Raw genomic sequence first — 23,063 nt, forward strand, 5'->3', positions numbered from 1 at the left:
TCCGACGGTGTTCTCACATGGAAAAGCCACTGAGGTTTGTTAGCTATTTGGAAAGTTGTGCGTAAAGATCAGTTGGATTATACTCCTGGAATACCATACAATTTATCATTTCCAATCTGTACTTTCTATCTCAAATTCATAGATGGCCAGGGTTATATCTAGACTAGAATAACATAAATCTCTACTTTAAAAATATTAATAATCAGTAGTTTTCCATCAGTTTTCTTATCTGGGTCCGTGTGTAGAACATTTTTAATCACAGACTCGGGGAAATCGGCTTTCACACAGTCGTTCAAATCTTTTCGTACTGCGGATTTGGGTTATTTTTCTCCTTCCCCCATGACGGCACTACAGAGAGGAAACCTACAGATAAAAAGGGCTTTAATTCTCTCCCACATCAGTTGGTTTCCTGTCCTTGATGGCAACCTACAGTCGGCGCAAGGAACATACCTGAGGATCGTCGTGGGATGCCAAGCCCGGCCAGACAGATCCAGGCAGCGGGGGTTCCGTGCCTTGCTGGCGCTGAATCCTGAGGCGCTACCGCTGGGGTCAGTGGGGCCTATAGGGTGTGCGGAGAGAGGCGGTATAGAAGAGGATTGCCTCATGCTGCCTCTCCCGGAATCTTCTCCAGAGCAGCCGCTGAGGCTCTGGCATTTCCAGAGTCTGGTGCGCACGCGCGGTGTGGGTACACTCCTATGATGCAAGCAGGTGCTGCGATGCATGACTGGGTAATTCCGTCAGGGCGCACGTGCGGCGCTGGCACTTCCCTATGATGCGGAGGTGTCGCAATGCATGACTGGGTAATCCATTCGTAACAGGTGCACGTTGTATCACCAAGTCCCCTCCTCATGGATGGATAATTACAGTAATAAGGGGCAAGTGGCTGGTGGAGGTGCCAGTACTAGCATATTCATACAACAGAAAGCACTAAGGGCAGTGCTTTTAATTGAGCTCTGTCAGTCTTCCCCCTAACCATGAGCAACCATGAGCATCCGGAGATGCAGGCTCTGCTGGTCTGGTCACCTCAACAGCAGCAGCGGCAACAGGGAAAGGGGAAACTAACAGAAATGTGCTAACAGTGGAAGCTGGCATTCGGGCGGATCATCCCAGCCCAGCAAGGACTCCAGTGTGGCGACGAGCGCAAGATAGAATCCATCTACAAGAATGGTTCCTCCTCCAAACCCGGTACACCCTCTTCTGTCAGAATGGTAAGTGATATACGTGAAAGTCCACCTTATAGTTAGGGTCCCCCCTGTTCTCTTCTCTTTTTAGAGAAGGAAAAGTGTGGGCAAAACTAAGCATAGGATTTGTGCACTCTGTACAGAAGAGTTACCCATTAAAGTGGGAAAAGACTCTGCAACTCCTGCATAGATCAGACAATCTGTGAAGAGACCTCAGGATTTGCCTCAAATCTTAGGTCTTTAATTAAAAAAAGGTAGAAAAGACCTTCAGATCCCTTCAGGATGCAGGGAAAAACAGTGCAAAATTAGAGATAGGTCCCCTGAACCCGGGTCTAGTAGTACGGAGAGTGAGGAAAGGGACTTGGATACATCCAGTTGATCATCATCATCGTCGTCATCTTCCGGGGGTAGGTGTGGTCGCAGCTGTTTTCCTTTAGAGGAAACAGCCTCATCAAGGCAGTCAGAGCCACCTTGAGACTGGTAGATCCTCGCCCCAAAAAATCGGTACAGGACATTATGTTTGGTGGGCTAGAGCAAAAAAAGAGGAGATCTTTTTTTCTCTAAATGAGAAAATCCGATCCCTAATTAAAAAGAGTGGGAAAAAAACTGAAAGAAAGGGCCTTCTATCCACGAAAAGGAAATATCCATTTGTGGACTTGGTGTGTTCTTTTTGGGAGAAGGCAACAAAACTGGATGTGGCAATTGCCAGAGCTTCCAAAAGGTTTGCCCTTCCCTTCGAGGATGTGGGGGTGTTAAAGAATCCCATGGACAAAAAAGCAGATACATTCCTGATGGATTCATGGGAGGCCACTGGGGGAGGGCAAAACCTGCGGTAGCTGCCACCTGTACGGCCAGGTCTCTGATGGTCTGGCTAGACCAGCTAGAATCACAGCTAAGGGAGAAAACCTCTAGGGGCACAATATTAGGCTCCATACCTGTAATGAAGGGCGCTGCTGCCTTTTTGGCAGTCGCATTAGCGGACTCTGTCAGGCTGGCTGCCATATCGGCAGCATTCTCCAACGCAGCCTGGCGAGCCCTCTGGCTTAAGTATTGACCTGGAGATCTCAAGACAAAGTCAAGGTATTGCTCCATTCCCTGCGAGGGCGAGTTTTTGTGTGGCCCCACGCTGGATGATATTCTGGATAAAACGGGGGACAAAAATAAATCTTTCCCTATCCTCTCCAATCCCTCTTACAAGAAGTCCTTTTAGAGTAGGAAATTTATTTGGAGAAAGTCCCCCAGAGCCCAGGATAAGTGGGAAGATAGAAGGAGTAAGACCAAGGGATTCCTGTTCAACAGGCCCCCCAATGACAATAATAAGTCATCCCAATGAGGGTTTTCCCCAGGTGGGGGGAAGGTTATCTCCCGGCTTGGGAAAAAATATCCGATAGCTCTTGGATATTGGATCTAATAAAATCAGGTCTAATACTTGTTCATTTCCCCTCACCTTCCCGTCCATATTTCATAGTGATACCCTGGATACAGCGCCTCCAGTAGGGCGAATTTAAATAATACGTGCAGATGGATACGCCGCCTCCACCTGGGGAATTTAGGTATTACACGTTATAAATACATTCTGGAAACCCCGCCTCCAGTACGGCAAATTTAAATAATAAGGGGGAACCTGGGAAACATTAACAATGGTGGGCCCTGCGATAGGGAATAGGGGAGTGGAGAACTCCTGAGCTCCCCTGAGCCAGTGTCCCTGCACTCCTTACGTTCCCTATACAGGCTCTGCACCTGTCGCCGCACGCGAACCTTAAACCCTTGCTCCCCCTGACCTTAAACCCTCACTAGGGAGTAGGTCGGTGCGGAAACTAATCCCACCACTGCACTAATAACACACATGAGGGAAAGAGACAATACAGGGGGACACCACTTAGCTTTATGCTCTGTGCTTATGCTCCTGCAACAGAGCCCTCCACCTCCGTGCGTCTTCTCCTCCACCCGGATCCATCACCATAACAGGATCCTTCACCATAGTGCAGCCTTGGAGCAGAGTCCACCACCAGTTGCTGCTGCTTAGTAACAGAGTCCCAAAGATGAGTTCAGCTTCTGCCACGAAGTCAAGCATGCTTGAGTCCAGCTCAGCAGCCAAGTCCCACATGGTGAGTGCCACTCTCCATAGTCGCCACTCCACCAGTCCATGCAGACACTTCCTGCCGACACCATCACTGCGACCCCACCACGCCATGCCAGCCCTTCGTCCAGACACCATAGCTGACACACGTCCCCCCTGGCTAAGCTGCGCAGGACTCCTCCTCAGCTCCATCATTCCACCAGGCTCTCACCAACTCAGAATCAATGAATTAATATCACCAGCAGTGATTGCACACCCTGAGACTCAATTATAGAGCCCCACACCTGATTCCTAATTACGTGCACATTAAACCTAAAGTGCGATACCACTAACCACTACCGGGCAACTTAGAATGAACACCACGTGTGATAATTCTAATGGCCACCGGGGGCAATCACGTCACTTTGGCACCCAGCCAAAGGGAAAAAAGTTCAACTTATCCATTAAACTGTCAGATCCAAACTGGATCCATGACAGAAGGCAATCCTTCAAGAGGTCCCTCACTAAGAAAAAGGCAAAGGATTCTTACTCCCCCTGTTCCTGAGGAAAAAGCCAGATGGAACGTTCAGAATGATTTTAAAGGTGAAGAAACTGAATAAGCTACTGAAAGTTCAAACCTTCAAGATGGAAACAATAAAGACAAAAGTAAAAATGCTGTTTCCATTCTGTTTCATGATTGTTCTGGACCTAAAGGACACATACTACCGTGCCCATCCACAAAGACCACCGGAAATTCCTCAGGGTAGCAGTCCCAATAAATGGGGTGATTAAGAAACTATCAGTTCACAGCCCTCCTATTCGGTCTAGCCATAGCTCCACGGATATTCACCAAGGTAGTAGCGAAGGTGATGGCACATTTGAGGGAGCAAGATGTCCTAATTGTCCCATATCTAGATGATTATCTGATAATGGGCAACTCCCACCGGCATTGCAAGAACCAATTGGAGAAACTCATGAATTCCTTGACCAACTTACTTTGGCTTTTGAATCTAGGGAAATCCAAAATTGTGTCAAGCCAGGTACAGGAATACCTGGGAATCAAACTAGATTCAAGCAAAGAGGAGTGTCGCCTCCCGATGGAGAAGGTTCAGAAAATTGTATGCCTGGTATCTCGATCAAGGGACCTCCCCTCTACAACTTTGTGGAAAGCAATATCCCTCCTAGGGCCTATGACATCCTGTATTCCAGCTGTTCAATGGGCTCAGGTACACACCAGAGAGTTGCAGTGGGATATTGTGTCAGCTGAAAACTCTAAAAGGGAATTTAGAAGGTCCGTTAACCAGGTCATCGAAAAAGGTACTTTAGTTAGAATGGTGGATGAGGATAAAAAACTCTGGGCATTTCGTGGGTAATTCCAATCTCTCAGGTTCTGGCCACAGACTGAAGCCCCAGGGGTTGGGGGCTCACCTGAATGACCAGATAGATCAAGGGGTCTGGACAGAGGACTTAAGATCAGTATCCTCAAACATGAAGGAACTATTGACAGTGAAGTTTGCCTTACTAGAGTTCTTGAGCACTCTTAAGTCACAACATGTAAGAGTATTCTCAGACAACCAGGTTGTGGTACCTTATTTAAATCACCAGGGAGGAACCCAGTCCCTTATGGAAGTAACAAGGTCCATTTTTCAGTTAGCTGAGGACAACTACGGTCTCTGATTGCACTCCACATAAGGGGGGGAGAGAATCGCAGAGCAGATTTCCTGAGTCGGACTCAGCTGAGACAGGTCGAGTGGGAACTGAATCAGGTGGTGTTCGATCAGATTACAGAAAGGTGGGGTTGTTCATTCATAGATGTATTCGCCAACAGTCAGAACAGGAAGGTAGACGCTCTCTGCTCAATAGATCACAATGGAACCCTATCGCTTTAGACACCTTCATGATTCCATGAGACCACCATCTAGCATTTACTTTTGCTCCAAATACCCTGATTCCAGCAGTTCTGAGGAAAATATGGGAAGACAAGGCAAGAGTGATCTTAAAAGCCCCCTTCTGGCCAAAGAGGACATGGTTTTCTTGGCTGAGGATGATGTCCATCTCCTACCCATGGATAGTTCCTGAACTTCTGGACATTCTTTCCCAAGGGCCGATTTTTCATCCTCAGGTAATAAACTTGCACATGACAGCCTGGAATTTGAGGCCTCTCCTTAGTAATAAGGGGTTTTCACCAAATCTAATCTCCACTTTGCTACAAAGTAGAAAGCCTGTGACCACCAAACTGTATGGGCAAACTTGGAGGAAATGACTTTCAGGTTCCAAGTTAGAAGGGGGGTTCCACTAACAGCCATCTTGGAGTTTCTGCAGAAGGGATTGGAACAGGGGCTAGCCACAAGTACTTTAAAAGTTCAAGTTGCGGCTTTAGGTGCCCTATAAAATTACGACCTGGCTGGAAATCGGTGGATATCTATGTTCATGAAAGCATCGGCCAGATCTAGACCCATCACCTCTCGGAGTACTCATCCTTGAGATTTAAACTTGGTCCTTACAGCCCTAACCAAACCTTTCGAACCCCGGACAGAGGCTTCGCTGAGAATCCTGCCCCTTAACACATCACTTCTAGTAGCACTCACATCAGCTCGTAGGGTCAGTGACAAATCTTAGAGGATATTGTTATTCTTAAGACTAACCCGGCCTATCTTCCGAAAGTTCTGTCACATTTTCCCAGGTCTCAGGAGATCTCCATCCCTTCTTCTTTTCCCAATCCCAAAAATAGGGAAGAGGGAGTCGTACACACACTAGACGTCAAAAGGTGCCTAATCCAGTACCTAGCGGCCACATGGGAGTGTAGGAAGGATAGGTTTCTCTTTGTGTGCTTTCAGGGTACTCGAAAGGGGCATAAAGCTTTTTAGGGCACGCAGGCAAGATGGATAAGGGATGCCATCACCCTGCCATACTCCTCGCGTGGGGTGGCCGCCCCGAAGGAAGTAAAAGCTCATTCAACGAGAGCGATGGCAGCCTCCTGGGCAGAAAGAGCTGGTGCCTCAATAGAACAGATATGTAGAGCCGCTAAGTGGTCTTCCCCTCTACATTCTTTAATCACTATTGGCTGCATCTAGCCTCTTCTTCAGACCTTACCTTCGGTAGGAGGGTTCTGGAAACGGTGGTCCCTCCCTAAAGTACAATCTCTGCAATTCTCTCCGTGGTGCCGTCATGGGGGATGGAGAAAGACGTAGTTACTTGCCGGTAACAAGATTTCTCAGCGCCCATGACAGCACCCGTACATTCCCTCCCTTCATGTGTGGGTATACACATTTATTTTTTTAATTTTTTTTTACTTATATGTAGTCACACGGTGTTTCTGTAAGCTTCATAGTAATGTTAAATATTATGTTAATAACCTGGAGGTCCTCTTGTGCTCTGTAAACAACTGATGCATGAGAGAGGTACCGCCCTTTTTATCTGTAGGTTCCCTGCCCTTGATGGGTGGAACCCCTCTCTCAGTGGTGCCGTCATAGGCTCTGAGAAATCCCGTTACTGGTTACTACATCTTTCATTGTCCTTCACAAAGTTTTATATTGATGCTGAGTGAATTTGCACTTCTTAAAGGGAATGTGTACTCAGAAAATGGTGTATCATTTTAATCTGGATTTGTGTAAAGTTAGACCTATAATTCATTCATTTTTTTATTATAGCATATGAATTACTGTGTGCCACTGATCACTGGAATTCTGGGTCCTGAGACCACCACCAATAGATAAAAACACCACTGTCAAATGTTACGGCATCAGCTGTGCACACAGCTGTGGTTTAACAAATGGTGGGGTCTTCTATCAGTTGCACATAACATTTTTATTTTATAAATATATGTCTGTATGTGTGTGTAATAAATAAATATATATATACTAGATGGAGGCCCGATGCTATCGCATCGGGAGGGCGGTAATGTCACGGTGGGGGCAGGCTTTGCAGCATTGAGAATCTCTCCCCTCATGCGCTCACCCACCTAGCCACTCTCTTTCCCCATGTGCTGACTTCTCCCGTTTGTGCTCTCTTTGACCTGTCTACCCCATGTGCTATATCCCCCTTGTCTGCTATCTCTCTCCTTCCTGTGCTGTCTCTCTCACCCCTGTGTCTGACATTGTACAGAGCATAACACAGCTCCTGGGCAGGGGAGAAAGCAAAAGACAATAATGACATTACAGCAGGAGATCGCAGAGGATACATTTTGTGAGGTAAAATATTGTTTAAAAACAGTCAGTGAAATATTTTACCTCACAAAATAAATCCCCTGCTGTAATGTCAGTATTGTCTTCTGCTTCCTCCTCTGCACAGGAGATGTAGTATGCTCCATACACGGTCAGATACAGACAATTTTTGAAAATTAACTTTTGTTCATGGGAAAACCCCTTTAACCCCTTCACTACCAAGGGTGGTTTGCACGTTAACTCCCAGGCCAATTTTTACAATTCTGACCACTGTCCCTTTATGAGGTAATAACTCTGAAACGCTTCCATGGATCCCGGTGATTCTGACATTGTTTTCTCGTGACATATTGTACTTCATGTTAGTGGTAAAATTTCATTCATATAACTTGCTTTTATTTGTGAGAAAAACGGAAATTTGGTGAAAATTTTGAAAATTCTGCAATTTTCCAACTTTGAATTTTTATGCCCTTACATCACAGAGATATGGCACACAAAAAAGTTAATAAGTAACATTTGCCACATGTTTACTTTACATCAGCACAATTTTGGAACCAACATTTTTATTTGTTAGTAAGATATAAGGGTTAAAAGTTGACCAGCGATCTCATTTTTGCAACACCATTTTATTTTTACGGACCACATCACATTTGAAGCCACTTTGAGGGGTCTATATGATAGTAAATACCCAAAAGTGACACCATTCTAAAAACTGCACCCCTTAAGGTGCTTAAAACCACATTCAAGGAGTTTATTAACCTTTCAGGTGCGTCACAGGAATTTTTTGAATATTTAAAAAAAATGAACATCTAACTTTTTTTCACAAAAAAAATTACTTCAGGTTCAATTTTTTTTATTTTACCAAGTGTAACAGGAGAAATTGGACTGCAAAAATTATTGTGCAATTTGTCCTGAGCACGCTGATACCTGATATGTGGGGGGGAACCACTGTTTCGGCGCATGGCTGAGCTCAGAAGGGAAGGAGCGCCGTTTGACTTTTTCAATGCAAAATTGGCTGGAATTCTGATCGGACGTTGTCGCGTTTGGAGAACCCCTGATGTACCTAAACAGTGGAAACCCCCTACAAGTGACCCCATTTTGGAAACTAGACCCCCTAAGGAACTTATCTAGATATGTGGTGAGAACTTTGAACCCACAAGGGCTTCACAGAAGTTTATAATGTACAGCGGTACAATTAAAAAATCATATTTTTTCCACAAAATGATCTTTTCACCCCCAATTTTTATTTTCCCAAGGGTAACAGGACCCTAAAAGTTATTGTGCAATTTGTCCTGAGTACGCTGATACCCCATATGTGGGTGTAAATGACTATTTGGGCACATGGCAGAGCTCGGAAGGCAAGCAGCGCCATTTGACTTTTTTGGCTGGAATTGAGATCGGACACCATGTCGCATTTGGAAAGCCCCTGATGTACCAAAACAGTGGAAACCCCCCACAATTGACACCATTTTGGAAACTAGACCCCCCAAGGAACTTATCTAGATGTGTGGTGAGAACTTTGAACCCCCAAGTGCTTCACAGAAGTTTATAACGCCCAGGCGTGAAAATAAAAAAAAAAAATTTTTTACACAAAAATGATATTTTTGCCCCCAAATTTTTATTTTCCTAAGGGCAACAGGAGAAATAGGACCCCAAAAGTTGTTTTGCAAATTGTCCTGAGTAGGCTGATACCCCATATGAGGGGGTAAAACACTGTTTGGGCACATGGCAGAGCTTGGAAGGGAAGGAGCACCATTTGACTTTTTCAACGCAGAATTGGCTGGAATTGAGATCATATGCCATGTTGCGTTTGGAGAGCACCTGATGTGCGCAAATAGTGGAAACCCCCAATTCTAACCCTAGCCCTAACCCTAATGGGAAAATGGAAATAAATACATTTTTTTAATTTTATTATTTTTCCCTAACTAAGGGGGTGATAACGGGGGGTTTGATTTACTATTTATGGCGGTTTTTATGTTTGGCGGCTATCGCACGCTAAAAGACGCTTTTTATTGTAAAAATAGTTTTTGCATCACCACATATTGAGAGCTATAATTTTTCCATGTTTTGACCCACCGAGTCATGTGAGGTCTTATTTTTTGCGGGACAAGTTGACGCTTTTATTGGTATCATGTTCGGGCATGTGACATTTTTTGATCGCTTTTTATTTCGTTTTTTGGGACGCAGAATTTACAAAAACCAGCGTTTCATGAATTTCTTTTGGGTGGTGCGTTTACGCCGTTCCTGGTGCGGTAAAATTTATAAGGCGGTTTTATTCTTCGGGTCAGTACGGTTACAGCGATACCTCATTTAGGTCGTTTTTTTATGTTTTGGCGCTTTTATGCAATGAAAACAATTTTATATAAAAAATAATTATTTTTGCATCACTTTATTCTGCGAGCTATAACTTTTTTTATTTTTTCGCTGATGATGCTGTATGGCGGCTCGTTTTTTGCGGGACAAGATGACGTTTTCAGCGGTACCATGGATATTTATATGCGTCTTTTTGATCGCGCGTTATTGCACTTTTTGTTCGGCGGTATGATAATAAATCATTATTTTTTGCTTCGTATTTTATTTTTTAAGGGGTTCGCTTAAGGGGTTAACTATTGGGACATTTTTATAGGGCGGGTCGTTACGGACGCGGTGATACCAAATATGTGTACTTTTATTGTTTTTTTTTTTTTATTTCCAAAAAATGAATTTATTGGGGATAATTTAATTATTTTTTTTTTAATTTATTTAGCGATTTTTTTTTTTTTTTTTTTTTTAAATTATTTTTACACTTTTTTTTATTTTTTTTAATACTTTATTACAACGTCCCAGGGGGGACATAACTGTCCTGTGACAGATCGCTGATCTGTCACATCACAGATCGCTATGACAGATTAGCAATCTTCCTGCAGGCCCCCGGAGGTCCCCGTCGCCATATTGGATCCGGGGACCTGCAGGAAAGGAGCCCCCCGCAGCAGCGCTGCACATTGCGCTGCCGTGGGGGGCTCAGGGAAGCACAGAGGGAGCCCCCTCCCTGCCGATGCTTCCCTTTAACCCCCCGGTACACCGCGATCGTGTTTGATCGCGGTGTGCAAGGGGTTAATGTGTCGGGGGTGGTCCGTGACCGCCCCGGACACATTGTGCCGGGTGTCAGCTATGATAATTAGCTGACACTCGGCCGCGATCAGCGGCGCTCACCACGTGGGCGCCGCTGATCGCGATGACGTAATATTCCGTCCATGGTAATTAGGTCCATGGTCACATGGATGGAATATTACGTCAATTGTAGGTAAGGGGTTAATGTGACCGGCTTCCTCTGCCTCTAGACACGTCATGCATTTGCCGCCGGGATCAGCCAAATGATTCACTGCCCCTCTCCGGAATGCGCGCAGGCGCAGTGCGACGGTGTTCCACTGGTTGTACCGCGCAAGAGGCTGCGTGAGTGTGTCTATATATGTATATGTATTTATGTGTATGTAGTTGTGTGTATGTAGTTTATTCTATAAACTACTGACAACATGTCTTCAATTTTCCAAGCAATAAATTTTGTATTTATTTTTAGAAAGTTAGAAATATTCAAAATAACAAAAAAAATGCAGTGCTTGCAGACCTCAAATAATGCGAAGAAAGCAAGTTCATAATCATTTATAAACAACAATACTAATGTTTTAACTTCAGAAAAGTTCAGAAATCAATGTTTTGTGGAATAACCATGATTTTTAATCACAGCTTTCATGTGTCTTGGCATGTTTTCCACCAGTCTTTCACACTGCTTTTGGATGACCTTATGCCACTCCTGGTACAAAAATGTAAGCAGTTCTTTGTTTGATGGTTTGTGACTACCCATCTGCCTCTTAATTACATGCCATAGGTTTTCAATGGGGTTCAGGTCTGGAGATTTGGCTAACAAGTGCTAAGCATCTCTGAGAGCTCCTTCAAGACTGTTGGAAGACCATTTCCGGTGATTACCTCTTGAAGCTCATCAAGAGAATGCCAAGAGTGTGCAAAACAGTAATCAAAGCAAAAGGTGGCTACTTTGAAGTTCCTAGAATATAAGACATATTTTCAGTTGTTACACACTTTTTTGTTAATTATATAATTCCACATGTGTTCATTCATAGTTTTGATGCCTTCAGAGTGAATCTACAATTTTTATAGTCGTAAAATAAAGAAAACTCTTTGAATGAGAAGGTGTGTTCAAACTTTTGGTCTGTACTGTACATTATAGTATATATTAATATATATTATATTTAGGTTTATTTTGCTCATTCGCCTTATTTTTTATACTGTAGCTACTCTAAATCTTTTAGTTTCACATTGTTCACTAAACTTAATGTTATGCTCATATTCCTTATTCTTTACACAGGACATTAAAGCAGCTATTATCACTTTATGTAGGATTACAATGTCTGATAATGCCTGTATACACCATAGATAACACAGAATTCATCATGATGTTTCCACACGTCAGAGTATGTAAAAAAAAAAAAAAAAAAAAAAATCTCTTCTGTAGAATTCTAAGATAGTGTAATGCTGCCTTATGCCAAAGTGGCTGTTCTAAAACACATACAGTCCTGGACAACTTCTATTAAACCTCTTGATTATGTTCCGTGTCATGGACAAAGGAACATGAAGCTTTCAGGAGCTGAACTTGTAACCTTGAGTTTGTTGATATTTTTCAACAATTTTGGATTTCAAGTTCTCAGACAGTTCTTTTCACCTCTTTCTGTTCTCTATGCTCAGTTTGGCACAAACAATGCAAAGATTGAGCCAACTTCTCCAATTTTTTCTTCTTTTAGGTGTGATGTTCTTATTGTCCACACCTGTTACTTGCCACAAGTGAGTGTACACGAGCATCACATGCATGAATCAAAGTTGTTTAGCCACAATTTTGGAAAGGTGCCCAACAATTTTGTTCTGACCTTTTTTTGGGCTTCTGTATGATATGATGATCAATTTGCCTTTATTTGTGTTGTTCCAATACACACAAAGGAAATAAACATGTGTATAACAAAACATGTGTAACTGCAATAATTTTCTGGGAGAAATACTTCAGTCTCGGCAACAATTTCAAGGGTGCCAACACTTTCAGCCATGACTATATCTTAATGCTCTCAACAGAAGCTTTTGAAAGGTGACTGTACTCATATTTATTTACAGAAAATAAGACAAATTAGAAAAAAGGGTATGAATGACTATCTGATTTTAATCATTATACATATAGGCAGTACAGTCCCTTTAAAAAAAAAAAATGCATTGTTTGAACTCATGATTTAAAAGAAATGTTAATAAGTGACTTTGTGCCTGTCCTGTTCACCCATGGTTTTGTCTCTTTATTTGTAGAGAATGGATATTCTCTTATTTGTAATAAATCAGGACAGGTTTCAACCGAATAATCATATTTCCACTATATCAGATTGTTCAGCTGGTAGATATCTCTGCCATTTCTCCCATAACCAAGAGCGTTCGTTTAGCCAAGTGCATCGGTGTTTTCTATGAGATGCTACTGCCAGACATCAGCCTTAAAAGGATTAGTAGGCTGAAGTTAGACATGCAGGATCCTTAACTTCCTTGACGGTCATCTATCAATTACCCCCATACACAGACACATCTGCCATACCTGTCAAAATCAGGGGACTAACCTGACTTTAGTCTAATATGTATAGGGGGGATTTACAAAGTAGAAATGTAATATCGGTAGATGATTCTAAACTCAGCATTTTATGATGCGTTTGTGCTTCTACACAGCAGCCAATCTGAACACGCTCATCTACAGCATAAAGCCATAAGGGAAGGATGATGCAGCAACTTGAGCTTTAGGCTACGGACCACAATGATTATTGAGTTATAAGCTGTATATTTTTGGAAGAATGCAAATAACCTGTTGTACTTAATGGGTGCAGAAATGATGCAAAAAATCTGAAACATCAAAAACTCTACAAAAGCTCATCTTGGGAAGGTAGCCGTAGATTTTCTTTGCCACCAGGATGTGGCCTAAAATAAAAAAAAGTGTTAACCCCTTAACGACCAGGGGTATTTTTGGTTTTGCATTTTCATTTTTCCCTCACCTTCTTTCCAGAGCCATAACTTTTTTTATTTTTCCATCTGTATGGCCATGTGAGGGCTTATTTTTTGCGGGACGAGTTGTACTTTTAAATGACACCATTGGTTTTACCATGTCATGTACTCGAAAACGGGAAAAAAATTCCAAGTGCGGTGAAATTGCCAAAAAAGTGCAATCCCACACTTGTTTTTTGCTTGGCTTCTTTGCTAGGTTCGCTAGATGCTAAATCTGACCTGGCATTATAATTCCCCAGGTCATTATGAGCTCATAGACACCAAACATGTCTATGTCCTCTTTTATCTAAGTGGTGAAAAAAAAATTCAAAGTTTGCTAAAAAAAACACACCATTTTTCGAGACCCGTAGCGTCTCCATTTTTCATGATCTGGGGTCGGGTGAAGGCTTATTTTTTGCGTGCCGAGCTGACGTTTTTAATGATACAACTTTTATGCAGACACGTTCTTTTGATCGCCCGTTATTGCATTTTAATGCATTGTGACAGAGATCAAAAAAACGTAATTCTGGGGTTTTGACTTTTTTTCTCGCTACGCCGTTTAGCGATCGGGTTAATGCTTTTTTTTTTTATTGATAGATCGGGCAATTCTGAACGCGGCGATACCTAATATGTGTATGTGGGATTTTTTTAACTGTTTTATTTTGATTGGGGCTAAAGGGGGTAATTTGAACTTTTAGGTTTTTTTTAATTTTTTTTTATTTTTAAACATTTTTTTTACTTTTGGCATGCTTCAATAGCCTCCATAGGAGGCTAGAAGCATGCACAACCCGATCGGCTCTGCTACATATGGGCGATGAGCAGATCGCCCATATGTAGCAGATTTACTGATGTGCTTTCAGCGCCGTCCATCGGGTGGCGCTGAAAGCCATATGCCTGGAACAACCATAGAGGTCTCATAGAGACCTCTGGTTGTCCAGGTAACATGACGCCGACCCCCGATCACGTGACGGGGGTCGGCGATGACGTCATTTCCGGCCCGGCGGCCGGAAATGCTATTTAAATGCCCGCTGTCAGCTTTGACAGTGGGATTTAACTAGTTAATAGGCGCGGGCGGGCGGCGATTCCGCTCGCGCCTATTGCGGGCACATGTCAGCTGTTTATAACAGCTGACATGTCCCGGCTTTGATGCGGGCTCAGCGCCGGAGCCCTCATCAAAGCAGGGGAGATGTCTGATGACGGACTGTGTCCGTCATTGGACACTAAGGGTTTAAACAAGACCTATCGCCAGGTCAAAAAGTAACTAGTTTTTATTATTTAGTCTTGGTGCTATCTAGTTTTTCAGTTTTTTGTTGTTTTTTTTTAAATCCGCCATAAGGTTCGAGAGATGTAGGCCCTTTTTTTTTTTTTATTGCTACTTTTTGTGATCTTTCCCAGATGGGATATTGCTCACAGGATTCCACCAGGACCGTGTCCTTAGGCTGCTCTGTATTATTACCTTGTAAGCTACGCTTCGTTTTTAAAGGCCATAAACATCAGCATTTATTAAGAAGACCCAGACCTCTGGAACCACATATTAGTTTAAAAGAAAAATAACAACAAAAACAGAATACTCAGGGGAGCAGTGGGAAATGAGATAAGAGCAAAATCTGGCCAAGCTTGGCCTGCTGATATTTCCTCTTTAAATAGGAGGCTGGACAGACATCTGACTGGGATGATTTAGCGAATCCTGCTTTGAGCAGGGGGTTGGACCAGATGGCCCAGGAGGTCCCTTCCAACTCTACGATTCTATGATTCTATGATTCTATGAGTATTGTCTACACCTTGAAACGTGGCTGGTGCAAAACAACGTTAAAAAGTTGCATTGTGAGAATAAGGAAATACATGCATATTTCAAGATGAAAAGACTCTAGGTAATGTTTAACCCCGTATTGATGCCTGCCATAAATGTATGGACTCGAGATTTGAGCCCGCTCCATGCAGCGTGGTCGGAGCCTGTGTTGCGTGCCTATTATCAATAAGTCTTCAGCTCCCAGGAATGTAGGACTTCAGATTAAAACAGACTTTGGATGTCGTTCACCATCTCTCCTTTTTTTCCTCTAGTGGGTCTAATTGTATGCACCATGTATGTATTCTGATATTTTGACTGTATATACCTGATATCCTATTTGCTGCTAATTAAAGGCCATGCATTTTTACATTGTTACCAAGGATTACATTTGTCTTCACTAAACTGATCCTAAAATGTTAAAAAAAATAAGCTCATCGTGGCGAAACTTTCCTGTAACACGTCTACTTAGAAGGTGCTAAAATGTCTTGTATCTAGTGTTTTGCTCCCTAAGGAAGCGACATGATGACGTCTGCATTAATACAATAACCTGATAGTTATATAACAATGTGTTATGTATATCCTAATGGCTATCACCACTTCAGTCTTTCCACAGAGCAATGCTGTTTTTAAAGAGAAAGCTTACACCTTGGGTTTTTCCCCCATATGTTGGCAGTTTAACAGCATCTTATGCAGAATCCTCCTTGTAAATTCATTGGGTTGTAATCGAGCCAGGACAGGCAATAAATTTCAACTTTTGAGCCAGGTATTAAAATGTGCCTTGGAACCAGCAAAGGTAGATGTTTGGCCAAACATAAATTTAGAAAGAACACTTTCTATAAGATGCAATGCGCAGAAAATCCAAATGATCTATCTATGTGGTTTGAGACCTTTTCACAGCCAGCTCATTAAATTTCAGGCTTCTCACTCAATGGTAAACCAGAAAGTCAGGATGTTTCCCTATTGCATTAAATGAATCTAATCCAAATAATAGCTGGAACGAAAACTCTTGGCCAGTAATAAATATCACGTGGACCCCTATAGCCTATTCCCGAAGTATTTTCTTGGGTAGACAAAATCAATACCATACCGTACCAAATCATAGATTGGACAATGTTCTGTATTCCAAGGGATTTGTAGGTGACCTCAACATTATGTTATACTTTGTCTGCAGAGCAGAGCCAAATACCAAATGTATTATTACAAGTGTATTTCACCACTTAGTCCTATGGGCACGGAAATCCACAGCGAGAACATTAATATGCCAATGTTTTAGTTTATATACCCCTTACTGACGACTAAAATAGAGTGCTAAGACAGAACTACAAATAAATGAAAGAACATTTCCCAACAAAATGCAAAAAAATTATACCTTTTATTCTTTGCGGTAGACAGTTATATAGGAAATGGCAGCAGCCTCCGCTTTTCTAAGGTTTATGGCTATCACTAGGGTTACCTCCTGACGTATACACAACAGGAAGAACAGCCGTGCGTGAATTTACCCTAAGGCACATGCTCAGTATTTGGTCAGTATTTTACCTCAGTATGTGTAAGCTATAACCAGGAGTGGGTGGTAAATCCAGAAGTGGTGACGTGTTTCTATTATACTTTTCCTCTGATTGTTCCACCCCTGGTTTTGGCTTACAGATACTGAAGTAAAAAACTCACCAAATACTTTTAGTATAGAATTATATTAGAATTAAATTATCACCTGTGCAATACTAAGGAAATCCTGAAAACATGCACTGTTGGTGGCCCTGGAGGACTGGAGTTGTGCATCCCTGATGTACATGAAGGTCTGTGAAAGCTGGGTGTCAGTCTCTAGAGGTGAACTGATGGCACATATTACCTGTTAGGCCACGTGCACATGTTGAGTATTTTTTGAGTTATGCTGATGTACTGTCTTGTGAAGTTACATTAAAGCACCACACCAGCTTTTTTTTTATATTTCAGTGCTGGAGTGGTGCCACTAATCTAAGTTACCTGCTCCTAGTATTACACTTAGAAGCCGCCATCTTCTTCTATTATTGGTGCCGCTCTGGTTGGTCTCCAGCAGTTTGTGACCTGCCGGATAGCTCCTGTGTTTGCTGGGTGATCCAGAAGTCACAACTCAATGTTAATCTATGAGAGACTGAACAAGGATTTCTTTCATAGACTTACATTGAGAACTTGTGACTTTTACCTGTGACTTTCAGTCAGTCAGAAGTTGGGGTCACCGGAGTGGCGCTGAGAAGAGCTGAAGACTGCATGTTGTGAGCGTAAGACTAGGGTCAGGAACTTGCATTTAGTGGCACATTTCAACACTGAAGTTAACAAAAAAAATCGCTGGCCTGGTGCTTTAAGTTTCCTCATACCTTTTAGCATCTATTGGATAACTTTTTAACCCAATGAATCAAAGGAAAATTCTGCATGAGCGACATGTGATAATCTGATGAATTCTAACTAGAGTTGAGCGAATTTGTTCAGGTTCCCTCTTATTCAGCAAGCTGTTGCACTTACCGAATAAGCTGCAGAGGTAACCCAGCTTCCAGGATCGCGCTGGCCGATCAACTGATCAATGCTGCAGCTGCATGTGTCGTGGCTGTAGCACAGTCACAGCACATGTATGGAAAACCTGTGTGTTGGGCTCTCCATGCATGTGCTGTGACTGTGACACAGCCACGACACATGCAGCTGCAGTGCTGATCAGCCAGCGCGATTCAGGAAGCCGGTGTTGTGAGTTCATTTTCCCCTTCGTCACTGAGGTCTGGTGAACTCCCTATTCTGGTAAAGGAAGGTAATGAGCCTGATTATCAGGCACCTGAGCCTAATGAGGATGACTGGCTGAGTGGAGTCACGGACTGGATATAAGGCTGCCGACGCCCTTCTGCCCTGCGGGTGATTTCTCTGTGGACTTCTAGGATACCAGTCTGATTCCTGCTCCTCTAAAGCTAAGTTTTCGGTTTTGCCTGTTAGCATTTTTGTTTTTGTTTTCCTTGCTTTTCTGGATTCTTCCATTCCCTGCTGGGGTGAGCTGAATCTCCTTTTGCCTGTTGCTCTGTCTTCAGAATATTCCTGAGTACTGACATAGCTTTTTTGAAGCCTAGCGTCTTCAGGGACTTTTTCACTGTCAGTCTGTTGGCTCTTATTTTCATAGGGTTACTCACGGATTGCAGACAGCAGCCTTCCTGTCCTTTCCTATCTAGTTAGCTTGGGCCCCGTCTTTGCTCAGTCTATCTTTCTGTCTGTGTTAGTGTTCTTTCTTCTTGCTTCACCGTCATTATATGTTGGGGGCTGCCTTTTGCTTTGGGGTCTGCTCTGGGGCAGTTTAGATTTTCCTTTCTGTCTTTAGGCTATATAGTCCTCCGGCTGTGATCGAGGGGTCTAGGGCATCGTAGGAACTCCCCACGGCTACTGCTAGTTGTGTTGATAGGTTTAGGGGTCTGCAATCCGATAGCTGCCAACTTCTCTGGTTTTCTGGACTTAGCTAGCATTCCTGTTTTTGCCTCCTACGGTGACTCATTCATAACAGAATCACCCGCCATACCGATCCTAGGGTACTCAATAGCAGGAAAGAATTGTGTTTAAAAAAAAAAAAAAAAAAAAGTGTGTATATTCTTTCCTCTATATCTCTGAGGCCGTAGGGGGAATTTTTTTTTCTCTCAATGGAGATCAAGCAATTGTCTGATTGGGTGGAGCAGCTCGCTGCTGAAGTGCGGGGAATTTCCGCCTACCTTGCTCGTTCGCATGCTGTTGAACCAAAGATCCCTACACCTGATGTATTTTTTGGGGATCGATCTAAATTTTTGAGTTTCAAAAATAATTGTAAATTATTTTTTGCCTTGAAGCCTAACTCGTCAGGGAGCTCCGCGCAGCAGGTTAAAATTGTCATCTCTTTGCTGCGTGGCGATCCCCAGGATTGGGCGTTTTCTTTGAAACCAGATGATCCTATTCTGACTAATGTGAACGCATTCTTTCAAGCCTTGGGGTTGTTGTATGACGAACCTAATGCTATTGATCAGGCTGAAAAGACCCTGTTGGCATTGAACCAGGGTCGAGATTCTGCAGAGTTGTACTGTCAAAAGTTCCGAAAGTGGGCGGTCCTTACTACCTGGAATGATAATGCCTTGGCTGCTCTCTTTCGGAAGGGTTTGTCAGAAGCCGTAAAAGATACTATGGTGGGATTTCCTGTTCCCTCTGGTCTGGACGATTCTATGTCATTAACCATTCAGGTTGATCGGCGTTTACGTGAACGCAGGATTGCACGAGAGGTGTTGCCATCGGTTGAACAGACGTCTGAACCTATGCAATGTGATAGAGTTTTGTCTAGGGCGCAACGTCAGGAGTTCAGAAGGCGTAATAAGCTGTGTTTTTTCTGTGGAGATGCCTCGCATATTATTTCTGTTTGTCCTAAACGAGAGAAACGCTTTGCACACACGTTTTCTGTTGGTGGTGTTCAACCTAAGTTTCTTCTGGCAATTACTCTGATCTGCTCCCTGTCCACATTTTCTGCCAAGGCTTTTGTGGATTCGGGAGCAGCGCTAAACCTAATGGACTTGGATTTTGCTAAACGTTGTGGATTTCCGATGACACCTCTGCAGACGCCTATCCCTTTGAGGGGGATTGATGCTACTCCTTTGGCGAAAAATAAACCTCAGTTTTGGACCCAGGTGGTCATGCGGGTCGCCCCAGACCATCAAGAAAATTGCAGATTTTTGGTGTTGCATGGTCTGCATGATGCCGTTGTTCTGGGGTTTCCCTGGTTGCAAATTCATAATCCAGTTTTGGATTGGAAATCTGTGTCTGTGGTGAGTTGGGGTTGTCTGTGTGCCTTTAGTGAGGCTCCGTTTTTTTCCACCTCTCCTCAGTCGCATGATGTTCCTCACTATTTGGCGGACTTTTATGATGTATTTAGTGAGAATGAGTCTGCATCTTTGCCTCCTCATAGGAGTTATGACTGTGCAATTGAGCTGAGCCCGGGGTGTAAATTTCCCAAGGGTCGGCTCTTCAATTTATCTGTACCCGAGCACGAGGCTATGCGATCCTATATTAAGGAGGCGTTGGAGAAGGGTCATATTAGACCATCCTCTTCACCCTTAGGTGCCGGTTTTTTTTTTGTGGCCAAAAAGGATGGTTCTTTAAGGCCTTGTATTGATTATCGTGCCCTCAACAAAATTGCTATTAAATATCAGTATCCGTTACCCCTGATTTCGGATCTATTCTCTAGAGTTAGAGGTGCTTGCTGGTTCACCAAGCTTGACCTCAGGGGGGCGTATAATCTTATCCGCATTAAGCAGGGGGATGAATGGAAGATGGCGTTTAATACTCCGGAGGGACATTTTGAGTACCTGGTGATGCGGGGGGGTTTCGGGCTTTAACGAAATGCAGGCGGAGCCCCCCACGCAGCACAGAGCCCCGCTGCAGCCACACTACAGAGCCCCGACACCACCGCACCACAGTGCACAGGGAGGCTGCATTGGGACCACCGCCACGGGACCACCGTAACAAGATTTGTAAGTATATTGTGAAGAGAGCACAGCCATCCCACGGACATAGCCACCCCACAGAGCACAGCCACCCCACGGACACAGCCACCCCACGGAATTCGGACTGTAAGACTGACACCCATTTGACACATCATTTTTTCCCCCCTATTTTCCACCCCAAAATTTGGGGTGCGTCTTATGGTCCGATGCGTCTTATAGTCTGAAAAATACGGTGTGTGTGTATGTATGTATGTATGTGTATATATATATATATATATATATATATATATATATATATATATATATATATATATATACACTCACTGGCCACTTTATTAGGTACACCATGCTAGTAACGGGTTGGACCCCCTTTTGCCTTCAGAACTGCCTCAATTCTTCATGGCAGAGATTCAACAAGGTGCTGGAAGCATTCCTCAGAGATTTTGGACCATATTGACATGATGGCATCACACAGTTGGCGCAGATTTGTCGGCTGCACATCCCTGATGCGAATCTCCCGTTCCACCACATCCCAAAGATGCTCTATTGGATTGAGATCTGGTGACTGAGGAGGCCATTTGAGTACAGTGAACTCATTGTCATGTTCAAGAAACCAATCTGAGATGATTCGAGCTTTATGACATGGCGCATTATCCTGCTGAAAGTAGCCATCAGATATTGGGTACATTGTGGTCATAAAGGGATGGACATGGTCAGCAACAATACTCAGGTAGGCTGTGGCGTTGCAACGATGCTCAATTGGTACCAAGGGGCCCAAAGAGTGCCAAGAAAAAATTCCCCACACCATGACACCACCACCACCAGCCTGAACCGTTGATACAAGGCTGGATGGATCCATGCTTTCATGTTGTTTACGCCAAATTCTGACCCTACCATCCGAATGTCGCAGCAGAAATCGAGACTCATCAGACCAGGCAACGTTTTTCCAATCTTCTACTGTCCAATTTCGATGAGCTTGTGCAAATTGTAGCCTCAGTTTCCTGTTCTTAGCTGAGAGGAGTGGTACCCGGTGTGGTCTTCTGCTGCTGTAGCCCATCTGCCTCAAAGTTCGACGCACTGTGCGTTCAGAGATGCTCTTCTGCCTACCTTGGTTGTAACGGGTGGCAATTTGAGTCACTGTTGCCTTTCTATCAGCTCGAACCAGTCTGCACATTCTCCTCTGACCTCTGGCATCAACAAGGCATTTCCGGCCACAGAACTGCCGCTCACTGGATTTTTTTTTTTTTTCGGACCATTCTCTGTAAACCCTAGAGATGGTTGTGCGTGAAAATCCCAGTAGATCAGCAGTTTCTGAAATACTCAGACCAGCCCTTCTGGCACCAACAATCATGCCACGTTCAAAGGCACTCAAATCACCTTTCTTCCCCATACTGATGCTCGGTTTGAACTGCAGGAGATTGTCTTGACCATGTCTACATGCCTAAATGCACTGAGTTGCCGCCATGTGATTGGCAGATTAGAAATTAAGTCTTAACACACAGTTGGACAGGTGTACCTAATAAAGTGGCCAGTGAGTGTATATGTGTACACTTATATAAATATTTGAGTCCCTTACACGCAATTTATTTCCTGTTTGCCAAACTGCAGATAAAGCTTATATATTCTAGGGTTCGTGCCTGATTTATGAATAAATGTTCGGTGCTTAATATTACTTATATACATCTAACAATACTTTTTTCCTACAGCCGCTCCAGACATGACCAGTATATTCTCTCCAGCCACTAACCAACTAGTCAACTTGGAATCATTTGTGGAAGCTGCTCGGTACAATTCCCTAATGAATTTAGGGTTGTGTACGACCATTGATGAAATATTGGAAACTTTTGCTTCCCAAAGAACGGATAAACGTGGTGGGTATTATTTATTTTATATCTAAATAGCTTTATGTTTCACTGCAGATTAGTTTCTTGACAATCTTTCCATAACTCCTGTGTATGATGACGTAGAATGATAGAAGACCTGATGGCTCTCCTGACATGTCTGGTAGTAAATCCTTGTATTCCGCCACATCTTTTCTCAGAGCAGACCTGTGCACCACTCCTCTTCCTTGACACATCCGTATAAACCATTCATCAGTGTCATCATTTATCTTGTTCGTTGTTTCATCACTATGCCATCCGTGTGTCCGTTTTTACCATCAGTGTGATCCGCAGTGATTGGATAAAGAATTAAATGACAAAGCTTCTCATATACTTTACAATGTTAAACACTGATGCCATCCGCGTGCTGTGCGCGCTTTTCACATAAAAGCACAGACGTGCATAGCAATGTACTTTATAATGGGTATGTTTGGGATCTGTGAAAAAAACATTTGTCGTATGTACTGCAAACACAGACTTG

General features: G+C 43.3%; 1 protein-coding gene across 4 annotated transcripts in view; it reads left to right on the forward strand.

Moving 5' to 3' along the window:
- Positions 1 to 23,063, forward strand: part of METTL25 (methyltransferase like 25) — a 302,845-nt gene that overhangs the window by 86,485 nt on the left and 193,297 nt on the right. For all 4 annotated transcript variants that reach the window (XM_073556984.1, XM_073556985.1, XM_073556987.1 and 1 more), the window contains exon 3: positions 22,409 to 22,573. In XM_073556984.1, coding sequence (XP_073413085.1) covers positions 22,409 to 22,573 — 165 coding nt within the window. The remainder of the gene's footprint in view (positions 1 to 22,408; positions 22,574 to 23,063) is intronic.

The sequence above is a fragment of the Dendrobates tinctorius genome, unplaced genomic scaffold (genome assembly GCF_039654945.1).
Source record: "Dendrobates tinctorius isolate UK_male_01 unplaced genomic scaffold, ASM3965494v1 ptg000241l, whole genome shotgun sequence".
Lineage (NCBI taxonomy): Eukaryota > Metazoa > Chordata > Amphibia > Anura > Dendrobatidae > Dendrobates > Dendrobates tinctorius.